The sequence below is a fragment of the Lactuca saligna genome, chromosome 3, assembly GCF_052625555.1.
Source record: "Lactuca saligna cultivar CGN05327 chromosome 3, ASM5262555v1, whole genome shotgun sequence".
NCBI classification, from domain to species: domain Eukaryota; kingdom Viridiplantae; phylum Streptophyta; class Magnoliopsida; order Asterales; family Asteraceae; genus Lactuca; species Lactuca saligna.
Genome location: NC_136419.1, coordinates 47,381,758 through 47,395,085, shown reverse-complemented (window position 1 = coordinate 47,395,085; position 13,328 = coordinate 47,381,758). Strand labels below are relative to the sequence as shown.

Below are 13,328 nucleotides of genomic sequence, written 5' to 3'. Positions count from 1 at the left end.
TTATATCAACGCGTAGGTAAAAACAAGGTCTACAACTTTCATTTAGACTTCATCGGTTAATTTTGACTTTATTTTTATTATATTATTTATATATTATTTTTAGTAGGCCGGTACAGGAAAACTCCGTTATAAACTCGTAACTTCTTCATCTGTTGTTTGCTTTCGTCTGTCTTTTCACCATTGGACTATAATCGACAAGATCTTCAATTCTCGTTTAGATTGTTTCGGCTAAATATCGGTCGATCTTATATTCAAACTTCGGGTTGTACACTACTAAGCCGAAACTTCTAAAAATCATAACTTCCTCATACGAAGTCAGATTTGGGAGTTCTTTTCATGCATGCTCTCGGTTTAATGTATTCTAAGACTTTTGTTTAGATTGATAAATCCAAATATCACTCTATCGTAAATTCATTATTTACGTTGCATTGTGTCGTGCTGGTTGTATCGCAAAACTTTGACTGGTCATAACTTCTTCGTTATAACTCGGATTTCGGCGTTCTTTATATGTACGAATCCTTGTAACATATACTATAACTTAGTTAAGATTACTCATTCTAAATAATCTTCCATAAAAAAATCATTTTTGATGCTTATCGTCTCTAAATTGACTATCCTGGATTTACGGGCGTTACACTTACGATATTGAGGCTTGAAATGGTGATTAAGGTCCAAGAAAACTAGTGTGTGTTCTTGGTGTTTCTTGAAGATCTAAGAAAAGATGATTTCCATGGAGGAAATCATGAGATGATACTCGATTAAGAGATGTATCAGTAAATCAAAGGAAGAACACTTACGTTTTTTAAGATCAAGGGTGAAAATCAGGATGATAGTTGAGAGAGAACTTGAGTTCTTGGGGTTGGAATGTAAGAAATGGCTAGAAATGACCAAAAGCTATATATATGGACTTAGTTTACGGCCACATGAGATTAAGGCCAGGGTGGAATCTCATGGACATTATGGCCGTGAACTCCTTAGGATGAGGTTAAGGCTTGATTTGTTGTACAGTGGCTTTACAAGGTACATTCTAACACTTATTCCTTAAGTATACTAGGCTAAAACTCCATAGAATGACCTTTAACAAGGCTAGAGCTCATTACAACCGAGTTTGACACTCAGTTGAGTTGACTGACTGAGCTTTCAAAGCAAATATTTTCAGGTTGTCAAATCATCCCCCCGTTAGATGGAATTTCGTGCCGAACGTAGCTTTCTTACAGTACTATTAGGTTTGCGCTCCTCTGATCTGCAAAATACCCACTTGTAGACCTGGCAACTTTGCCATAGTGTTCATGTTAGAACTGATACTCGGTTCATCTATCATTACCTCGTGTATACAAGTCGCATATAATTAGGATCATTAAGAGGGTCGGATGTGCGGCTCTGCCCCAGGTACACAACCAAACAAGGAACAGGAGATAGGTCGGAAACACACATACTAAATCTGCATCATCATAATCATATACCACCCTCGTGTATACACTGAATAATGATAGGTGGGTTGTATTCGTCCTTAGCCTTTGTGCTCGAATTTAGTATGCTAGGTGAGTGGTATTTCGGAAAGGTCTGTTGAACATACAACGACAAGGCTTCGGAGGATAAAGTACCCTTCGCACAAGTACTTCGGGGTTTAGAATACGAAAGACAAAACTGAGGTTTAGGCCGGATTGTTGATACGAATGACGAAGGTTTCATGAACTTGACGGTCGAGGCTTTAGAAACATATGAACTTAGTATTGTGAGGACCACGCCAACTCATGACGAATGATAGTAATGGACTCTTTACTGAACAAAGTTTTGGCCAATTTGAAAGAAACGCTAGTTATACGATGATGTGTCGCTAGTGTGTTCAACAATGTACTCCTAGTGTGTTCGAAAATGTACTCTTTGTAAATATTCTAGAGCTTGATCCTCTCGTCTCCAACATTCTGAAATTAAACCAAAACACATCAGAAAAGCCACAATACAAATTGCTACAATCACGAGACTAGACTAAACCCTTAGGGTTTTGGCTTCTTTGTTACGCGTACGGTTCCTGTGTTTTTGGTAGTATAGGCCCATACTATTGGATTAGGTGTCAAAGCTCATAACTACAGTTGGTATATACTTGAATTGATAGTAGAACAATCCTTTTGGGTTGCCGTTATAACTAGCAACTAGACATGATGGATTTTGGAAAGAGATGATGAAACTATTATTTGGATAGTAAATTGAAATAAATGATTTATTAATGTATTATGAAAATAATTTATTATTTATAAATCATACTATTAATTAATATTTAATCAGAATTTAATTTGGAATTAATTTCGGGATTAAAGGAATTAATTAAAACTGCAGGGGCTAAAGTGCAATTAATTAATAGTTGAATGAAGGGTTCCAGAACCTTCCCCAAAGGGGGTGGATAGGTTTGTAGGGTATTTTTAGGGTTCCTGGAATATCCTCTAAGATAATTAAGGAGGTGGATAAGTACCAAATTTGAATTAATAATAATATATTCAAATTAGGGTTATCCATGGTATCCTATCTGTAAGATAAATAGACCTCTAAACCTTGTGATTTTCGGCCACTCTAACCCTAAGAAGGATAGCCAAAATTCTCAATTCTTCTCCTCATCTCTCATCTCTTGTCCTCTTGCTAGTGTTGGGTGTAAACCATTAGAGGCATGACATTTGTTGTGCTTGCTCTCGAAGCTTCAACAACACTAAGGATTTGGATTTTAATTACTATATAACAATCAAAAGTATGTTTTTTCTAACCCTAAATATGAATTTCGAAGATTATATATAATTCCAAGGGTATCCCAATTGATGTTCAAATACTTGTATGTTTAATTATAGAAAACATAGATCGGGACAATAAAGGTTGCATGCACACATATGATTGTTTGTTACGCTCAAAACCCATCACATACTACCTTCCATACCTACCCTTATTTTTTCAAGGACCATCACAACCGCCCAACATAAATACCACAACTAGGATACACATGCATCCTATCCTCACTATCTCGAGAGTGGCTAAGCATTCCTCATCTGGTCGGCTGCTTACACATATACTCATCCATGAAACTTCTACCAACCCTGTAGCACTCACGTATGATAATTATACATAACACTAGATCCTTTAGAGAATCAAATACTTGATTCTACCCTATGCCCAAAACTAAACAAGGAACGAGAAATAAGGCTATATGAAACATTCTTAGGCTATAAAATGTTAGTTATGTACAACTACGAAGCATATACTAAACACTTACAATTATGATGTCAATTTCATAAAACAAGTAACCCTAGGCTATTAAGCTTCAAACATCAGACAATTCTATTGTGCAATTCCTGAAGATCCCTAGCCTATCGCAAGAATGTTGTTCTATCATAAACATCATATTAAATAACAGTAGGGTAACATGGGGTATACTTTCTTACTTTGGCTAATTATATACATTACATCCTTCCTTGGTTTGTTTTGAAAAGAATTTTGATATCTATTTTAAAACTTTTACAGCTTTCTAGTTTGAGTCTAGATTCACACAAATGTTCATCTAATTCTCTCAAAGTATGACTCTGATACCAACTTGTAACATCCCAAAAATCACAATAAGTTTTGAACTTTTCAAACACAATCCAAAACCATAATTTATTACAAAATCATTATTCAGAAGTGTATCTCATGAATCAAAGTATCCCAATAATGCAAATAATATAAAACGGAAGGATGTGCACGATCACGCCTTCACCTTATCACGGTCATCTGAAGTACCTGAAACAACAAAACTGAAACTGTAAGCCAAAACTTAGTGAGTTTCCCCCAAAGTACCATCACACAACACATAACATATACAATTCAACATGCTGGGTCCACAACCTCTCGGTTGGATTACCCTGGCCCACAACCTCTAGGTTAGATTGCCCTACATATCATATACAGGGTCCATAACATCCCGACTGGATTACCCTACATATCACGTACTAGGCTAATAACCTCATGGCTTGATTACCCTGGCCCACAACCTCCTAGTTGGAATACCCTAGCCTAAAACCTCCTGGTTGGATTGCCTCAGACTGTTGACTAACATCACAAAGTAGTAGACTCAACCCCAACATAACATGTTGACATATAACAAATAACAACCATATTTGGTAGACATACAATCATACAGCCAAAAATAACAGGTAGTCCTACAGATCTACCAATCTAATGCATATCATCATCCATCATATAATCATGCCGATCTACCAAATACTCAATATATCATCAATAAGAATATATATATATATATATATATATATATATATATATATATATATATATATATATATATATATATCAGGATATCAATCCAATGGATCGGTCTTGGTGCCTTCGATCCACAAGTACATTAAGGAAAACTCACCTCACGGTTTGAAAAGATAATTGAACAAGACACGTCTTCAAATATCAACTCAAACGATAACCTGTTCATCAGATAATGACCAATCTCAAATATCATTCAAAATACCCAAAATATCGTTAGGTAACTTGGTCAAAGCAGGTCAAAGTCAAACTTGGTCAACATAGCTGAGCACGCTGAGCGTACTCAACCTGTATGTCGGGGTACTCATCCCTTAACCAAAAAAAATTTGAAGCTGAGCTAGTACGCTCAACGTACCAATACGTTCATCCAGCATAGACAACCTTCCCTCAATCCTTCTATTAAGAGCTTATTCCCTTAAGCTCTTTCGTCTAATTTTCAGATCTGACCCTAAACTAATGTCCTTAACCATAAAGTTTCCAACTTTATGGACTTGCATGTCCATTAAGTGCCTAAACACAAAAACGCTAACTACTTTACCCATTAAGACCTTGTAACACATACATTGAAAGAATCTAACAATCAAGATTACATTTTTATGCTTCTAGAAGCTTCAAAATCTCTGAAAGGACATCTTAATGGAATAGAGTAACCTATATTCATACTACCAAGTTTATGGGACCATAAGAACAACATTTCATAACTAAATAAGATCTAAACAACTCTTAATCAAGTTCAAAGCTTTTTACCTCCAAATGATGCCAAATGATGTTGCTAGTTTGGATCCAAAGAGTTTCACTCCTCTAAGATGATATTCTCTTCTTCCTTTCTCCTTCGAGGTTACCAAAACACACACAAAATGCTCAAGAATGCTCTATAATGGATTAGGGTTTGCTTGGGGACGAAAGTAAATTGGAGGCTGATGAGAGAAAGCAGGTTGAGGACTTAAAGATGCTTAAATAAGGTCCAAACCCTAAAACTTAGGGTTTGAGGTTCTGCCACGTACACCTAGTGTATGTGAGCTCCACCCAAAAACTACAAATATATAACTATGTGCCATTTTGCAACACTTCTCATACTCAAGAGCCAAAATGCAAATGATCTTCATATTTAGGGTTTAAAGTGAAAATACATCAATATCAAGATGTTACAGTATTATAAAAATCAGAGTTAAAATAAGACAAAAAAAATTTAAGTAAAAATATATAAATAAAACCAATTAAGGGTTGGCTGTTATATAATAATAATAATAAATTAAGGGTTGGTTGTGAAGCAAAAATCAAGGACTTTGGTTTCGAAATTACCTTATGTGAAAAAAGCGGAGACAAAATTAAAATACGTATTGAAATCAAGTTAAGAGATCACAATAAGTAGATGGTTTTTATGACTGTGATTTTAAATTAAAAAGCATAAAAAGGAAAAAATACAATTTATTTTATTAAAATGATAAAAATCCAAATAGAAATGTTAGCTCCAATGGACAAATAATGAAGGGAAAAGTATAATGGACGGATATGGTGGGGCTGAAAAAAAAAACGTTTGTTAACCATGTATGTGTGGAATGCATGGACCTATTTTAGGAAATGTTAATCCTAGAAGGCTAGAATGAATTGGCACATTTTAAAAACAATCAAGACTTTAGAAATCTATTTCTATCACAAACATCAATAGAAAATAAAACTTTAAAAAATTAATATACTCTATTCGCATAACAATTGGTATTTAGAAACTTTGTAACAAATAATCTCAAGAGTCAAGAAATTTTGTTCACATGTTTGAAGATAGTGGTGGATAGATATAAACTCACTGTAATTTGCGAACAACCAAACAACGTGGAATGAGGCATAGAAATCGGACTATGTGAAAAAATACATTGTGTGTCAAATATGATTGGAGGCACATGCTTATTCTGCACTGTTTGTATATAGTCACTTATTCACCGAAAGCTATTTTATTCTACGCTGATAAAAGTGAATATGTGAAATGTTTTAAAAATCGGTTTTTTAGTTGAACTGGTGTGATGACTGATTTTCGGTTCAACTAGTTTCATGTATTTTTATTCGTTTTAACCGGTTCAACTGGTTTATTTTGACCAGTTCAACCGGTTTTTTCTAAAAATCGGTAGGTTCAATCCGGTTTAGAATTCAATGTAAAACCGGTGATAGTTGAACCGCTTCCTCTTCCGGTTGCCAGTCCAACCGGTTCGACTGACCGGTTCGAACCGGTTTTTTAAAAACATTGAATATTTGTATATTTTAGAATTTTTTGTCTCTCTCCAATAAAGAGTTGGTGTGGGTATCACGGCTACCAATTGGCAATCCATGAGTTTTCGCCGCACCTCTGTTCTATGCAATTGGGTTTAGAGCATGTTGGTGTGTCGATAGGAATTGCCGATCATTGCATGTGGTTGAATCTCTTTGCTCGTGATTAGAGTTTACAATTACCACAATACCATATAAATAGGGTAATTGGATATAGAATAGTCACGACCACCAATGAATGATCCATGCACACAGAACGTCACCCCGGGATGAGTAATAAGGTTGTGTGTCGCCGAATAAAAAGACTAAGAGCACTAGGTGTGGACAACTAGATGAACATCATTTTGGTACCACATCACATGCCACATCATCAATGGTGTTATAACATCAAGTGTAGAAATGGTCACCATGTTGTATCTTGTTATGACACCAACTTCTTTTTCCATTTTATAATTTATTTTTTATTTTTTTTATTTCTTTTTAAAAATATAGATAAATATTTTTTAAATATAACATAATAAATAAAACATAATGTTTAAAAATTATAAAGGACATATAAAAATTTTTAAAGATTAAAATTAACATAAAGACTAAATTACACAATATCCAAAAACAAAAAAAGAAATAACATCCAAATTCAAAAAAAAAAAACGTGATTCGTTTTCGTTATTGTTACCATAGAAGATATAATCCGTCAAGTCCTCTCGAAGTTGTCTGTGTTTATTTGCATCCTGAATGTCAACAACGTGATGCAAATAATTTGTTGTTCTTCGTTGAAACTGAACGTGTATGGGTTCTGTTGGGATATAGTGTGGAATATTTTGTCCTTTGTCTTCTACTACCATGTTATGCATTATGATACATGCATACATGATATATCGTAAAGTTTCTAAATCCAATGGTCGTACTGCATGTTCAACTATATGTCACTTCGCCTTCAGCAGTCCAAAAGCATGTTCCACATCCTTACGTGCTCCTTCTTGTCTTCTCTAAAAAAATTTGTCTCGTTCTTCAACCGGGTGGCGGAATGCCTTCATGTATGTGGAATATTGAAAATATATTCCGTTTGTAAGGTAATACCCATATTTGTATTTGTTTCCATTGACCGTGAAAGGAGCATCCGAGGCTTTTCCATTCAAATGATCGTCGAATATTGACGACTGATCAAGAACGTTGGCGTCGTTGTTGGAACCCGCAACCCCAAAAAATGCATGCCAAATCCATAAATCTTGAGAAGCGACAAGCTCTAAAACCAACGAAGGTGATCTGTGATGACTACTTGCGTATTACCCTTTCCATGCTACCGGATAATTTTTCCATTTCGAGTGTGTGCAATCAATGCTATCCGATCATTTTGAGAAACCCATGGCGTTCTTCATGCGCCGCATACAATTCTTGCAAATCATGCAACGAAGGTTTCCGCAAATACACGTCTCCAAAAGTTTCAACAACACCCCTTGACAATGTATACAAACTCTTTCTTGCGGTTCTTTCGGACATTCTCATATAGTCGTCCATGGTGTCGGGTGACTCCCCCATAGCCATCAAACGACTGGCCGCAACACATTTCTGCAACGTTGTAAACCCTCGTCTACCTCTAGCATCATATCTTAATTGAAAAAATTCGTACTTAAACATAAATTAACTACAGTTTAAAAATATATTGCATATGTTGTAAAATTAAAGAAATATGTAATACATTTTTATTTATTTTGTATACCAGTATAGTAAAGAAGCGATACCGGCTTTCGAAGGCGTTAACGATTCGTAAGAACACATCCCTACTCAAACAAAATCTTCTTTTGAAGTCCTTCGCTCCGTATACACAATTATCCGCAAAGTAATCACGATATAGATGTTCGTGTCATTCCTCGCAATTTCTGTTTAACATCGCACGTCTTGTTAGTAGCAGGGCTGGGTCTGGTTGTAGTAGGTCAGTAGTGTAATAATGATACATCAATCTAAAGAAAATATCGTCATCTGAATCATTGGACGAGTCGAAAGGATCCATATTTTTTTTGAAGATAATTGAAAGTATGTAGAGAGGAGAAGAGAAAGTGTGTGGAAATTTTTATAAAATTGTAGGTATTTATAGGGTAAATGTTTTTTTTTAATAGTTAGTTTTTTTTAAACCGTTGCATTTAACATCTAGTCGCCTTGGCCACGAGATTGACCCACGACGATCAAAACGGGTTGTGTCCCCCCCCCCCCCCCCCCCCCCCCGGTCATGATGTCGTTGAGGGGTGCCACCTCACCCGCGTTTCTTTTCGTTTGGACCCGTACCGGATGCTGTAATAAAATACAATCATATTTTTTAGCATTTTTCTTGGAATCTCTATTTCAACTTATGATAAGCGTTGTATATCTTTTTTATAAAGTTTTACAACTTTAATTTTGTACCGTAAATTGTATATAAGAATACTTTACCAATTACATGTAGGTTTTTATATTGAAATTTAATATAGAAAACTAAAATGAAATATTGAAAGTATTGAAATATTGAAAGTATTCATTAAAAAAAACCAATAAACTTCTTTCCCATAACTCATACTATACATATATAGAGTAGATGTTGGATAAATGTATAAAGTCTACTAGATGTTTAATAAAAAAAAAAAGACATTATAAATACATACATGTTAGGGGATAAATCATGAAATCAAAAATAATATGAATTTAAAAGCAATAGTAACAAGTTAACAAACAAATAAAATTGTGTTTTTAATCAAAATGATATAAGTTTTCATTGTTTTATACATAATATTACATACATAACAACTATATATATATATATATATATATATATATATATATATATATAAAGAACATGTAAAACATTCATAAATATAAAAGTTAAGTAAATGGGAAAAAGAAATGGGTAGGTAAAAACCAGACAATAAACACAAACAAAAGGAAATGATTAGAATAAACACTATCGGAAGCTAGCAAAGAATAACAACAACAATAACAATATATGTTCTTTAGAATTTTCACAAATTCTTTTTATAATCATTACTTAATCTCAAAAATTACATAATTTTATCACGACTATCCTACTTATAATAATCTACAAACACTACAACGACTCTTAATTAAGATAAAATCATCTAATTTAAGTAACAATATACATTCAAAAGATTTGATGCAATTAATAATTATATCCTGCAACCCATATATAATAAATACTTTACCAATTACCATTACATTTTCATATTAAAATTTAATATAGAAAACTATAGTAAGATATTGAAAATTTTCATTAAATGAATACATAATAAACTTTTTCTCATAACTATATATATATATATATATATATATATATATATATATATATATATATATATATATATATATATATATATATATATATATATATATATATAGGATAGATGTTGGAGGAAGTTATGAAGTCTATTAGATGTCTAATAAAAACAACACATTCGAAATACATAGAAGTTGGGGGATAAATTATAAAACCAAAAATAATGTGAGTTCAAAAGCAATATTAAGAAGCTAACAATGAAAAAAAAATTATGTTTTTTAATCAAAATGAAATCAATTTTAATGGTTCTATAGCTAATATTACATAGATAACAACCATATATTCATTCTTTCTTGCTATATATATATATATATATATATATATATATATATATATATATATATATATATATATATATATATATATATATATATATATACTAGGTTTAAACCCGTGGAAATCCACGAGTGATAAATTGAAATATAATTATAGTTTTTAATTTGTAACAAAAAAAAGATATGAAAGTTTAGAAAAAATGAAGAATAGTGATATTAGCATTAATATGAATAAGTCAAATACAATAAAGTTGTAAAAATTAATTAATTAATATGATAGATGAAGTACGATACAAGAAAAGTAAATAAAAGATGGTAGAAAAGTAAATAAAAGATGGTAGAAAAGCATTGTTTATAAATTCCCAAAAACTTCCTTATAAACGACATTAGAAGTTTTATTTGTGAGACTACCATCCTTATCTAAAATTAACAATTTTAATCCGTCCCTACTTTGGACTCTAGATAAAGCAACATACAATTGACCATGTGAAAACACGGGATGTTTGAGAAACAAACCAACCTTGGATAATGACTGTCCCTAACTCTTATTAATGGTCATTGCAAAACATACAGCCAATGGAAACTGTCTTCTTCGAAATTTGAATGGAATTTTCTTTTATGATGGAGTTAGAGACATTCTTGGAATAAAAGTGTGGTTTCCAATATTAGTTCCAGATATGATACGTGCCTCAATAACACGTTTGCCCAATGAAATCACCTGGAGTCTTGTTCCATTACACAAGCCGTTTTTCTGATCAATATTTCTCAGGAACATAACTGGAACACCGATTTTTAAAACTAACTTATTGTTTGGTAAACCCGATACTTTCAGACCATTTAAAACATCAGGTGAATATAAATTTGCATCAAATTGATCATGGAGAAATTCAGATTGGCATATACTATCTGAACTTAAGTATTCAACCTCATCTCCTGGAAATTTCAATAGCAAACGATCGTTTATTTCTTGAACCACTTCGTTCTTTGGAGCAAGTATTGCTCTTTCTTGAAAATAGATTGTATTGTTGTACTTTTCCAAAATCGAAGGATATACAAACTCGATTAATGAACCTATAGGATCATGTGCATCATTAATGAGAATATCATCTGGAATATCAATAACCGTTTCTCCATCGTTGATACCACCAAGTTTTCCTTCTCCTATATCCAACAACCAATTTGCAAAATCTCCGATTTTTTCTATATCAAATTGATCCCTTCCAACACTTAGTCTCATGTTTTTTGTTAATTTATGGATCTTGCAATGTTGCCATAAATATGAAGAACTTAACGAAGCATTAACAATGTTTTGTCTACTTCGCATTTTTCTTATACAAATTGATTGATTGATTGATTTGTCTTAATTGTTAATTGCGATATATGAAATACTTATCAAGTTAGGGGCAATATGGTCATTTTGAAGTAAAAGAAGCCTTGGTTATTAAATGAATCATACGAAGGATCTGTTATTTGATTTTGGAATTGGGGCGAATAATCGAACGATTTGGAGTTGCGAATTTGATTTTGAAAAGCCAATCAGTTGGGTTCGCATATGAAAACAGATAAGTTTTGATTTTGGATAAGCAATTGGGTTAATTGGGTTATTGATTGAGGGACGATTCGTGAAGAAAAATGCGAAGTCAAGAAGGACTGTGAAATGTGATTTGTTCAATATTGTAGTCAAATGCAGTTCACGTGTAAAAGCAAAAATGTTCGCATTTGGTAATACAAATCAAAAATGGGTTTCGCATATGAGGTTGTATGGATTGGGGTTAAAGATACGAAGGTGATTATGGTTAATATTCATTTCGTATTGGGTGAGACAAACAACTCAAATGCGAATGAACTAAAAAAAAAAATGACTGGAACATGCGAAGAAAGAGGGTGAATGAAGAATGTGAATTTTACAGTAGAATGCGAATTGGGGAAGAAAGCTAAGAATTTCGCATTTTTCTTATACAAATTGATTGATTGATTGATTTGTCTTAATTGTTAATTGCGATATATGAAATACTTATCAAGTTAGGGGCAATATGGTCATTTTGAAGTAAAAGAAGCCTTGGTTATTAAATGAATCATACGAAGGATCTGTTATTTGATTTTGGAATTGGGGCGAATAATCGAACGATTTGGAGTTGCGAATTTGATTTTGAAAAGCCAATCAGTTGGGTTCGCATATGAAAACAGATAAGTTTTGATTTTCGATTAGCAATTGGGTTAATTGGGTTATTGATTGAGGGACGATTCATGAAGAAAAATGCGAAGTCAAGAAGGACTGTGAAATGTGATTTGTTCAATATTGGAGTCAAATGCAGTTCACGTGTAAAAGCAAAAATGTTCGCATTTGGTAATACAAATCAAAATTGGGTTTCGCATATGAGGTTGTATGGATTGGGGTTAAAGATACGAAGGTGATTATGGTTAATATTCATTTCGTATTTGGTGAGACAAACAACTCAAATGCGAATGAACTAAAAAAAATGACTAGAACATGCGAAGAAAGAGGGTGAATGAAGAATGTGAATTTTACAGTAGAATGCGAATTGAGGAAGAAAGCTAAGAATTTCGCATTTTTCTTATACAAATTGATTGATTGATTGATTTGTCTTAATTGTTAATTGCAATATATGAAATACTTATCAAGTTAGGGGCAATATGGTCATTTTGAAGTAAAAGAAGCCTTGGTTATTAAATGAATCATACGAAGGATCTGTTATTTGATTTTGGAATTGGGGCGAATAATCGAACCATTTGGAGTTGCGAATTTGATTTTGAAAAGCCAATCAGTTGGGTTCGCATATAAAACAGATAAGTTTTGATTTTGGATTAGCAATTGGGTTAATTGGTTGGTTTATTGATTGAGGGACGATTCGTGAAGAAAAATGCAAAGTCAAGAAGGACTGTGAAATGTGATTTGTTCAATATTGTAGTCAAATGCAGTTCACGTGTAAAAGCAAAAATGTTCGCATTTGGTAATACAAATCAAAAATAGGTTTCGCATATGAGGTTGTATGGATTGGGGTTAAAGATACGAAGGTGATTATGGTTAATATTCATTTCGTATTTGGTGAGACAAACAACTCAAATGCGAATGAACTAAAAAAAAAATAAATGACTTGAACATGCAAAGAAAGAGGGTGAATGAAGAATGTGAATTTTACAGTAGAATGCGAATTGGG

The 13,328-nt window shown here is 33.0% G+C and overlaps 1 protein-coding gene across 1 annotated transcript; it reads right to left on the bottom strand.

Moving 5' to 3' along the window:
- Nucleotides 1-10,765: 10,765 nt before the first annotated feature.
- Nucleotides 10,766-11,386, bottom strand: LOC145035453 (uncharacterized). The gene has a single exon (XM_078983998.1). It carries the CDS (start codon nucleotides 11,384-11,386, stop codon nucleotides 10,766-10,768), a length of 621 nt encoding a protein of 206 aa, XP_078840124.1.
- Between the last annotated feature and the right edge of the window lie 1,942 nt (nucleotides 11,387-13,328).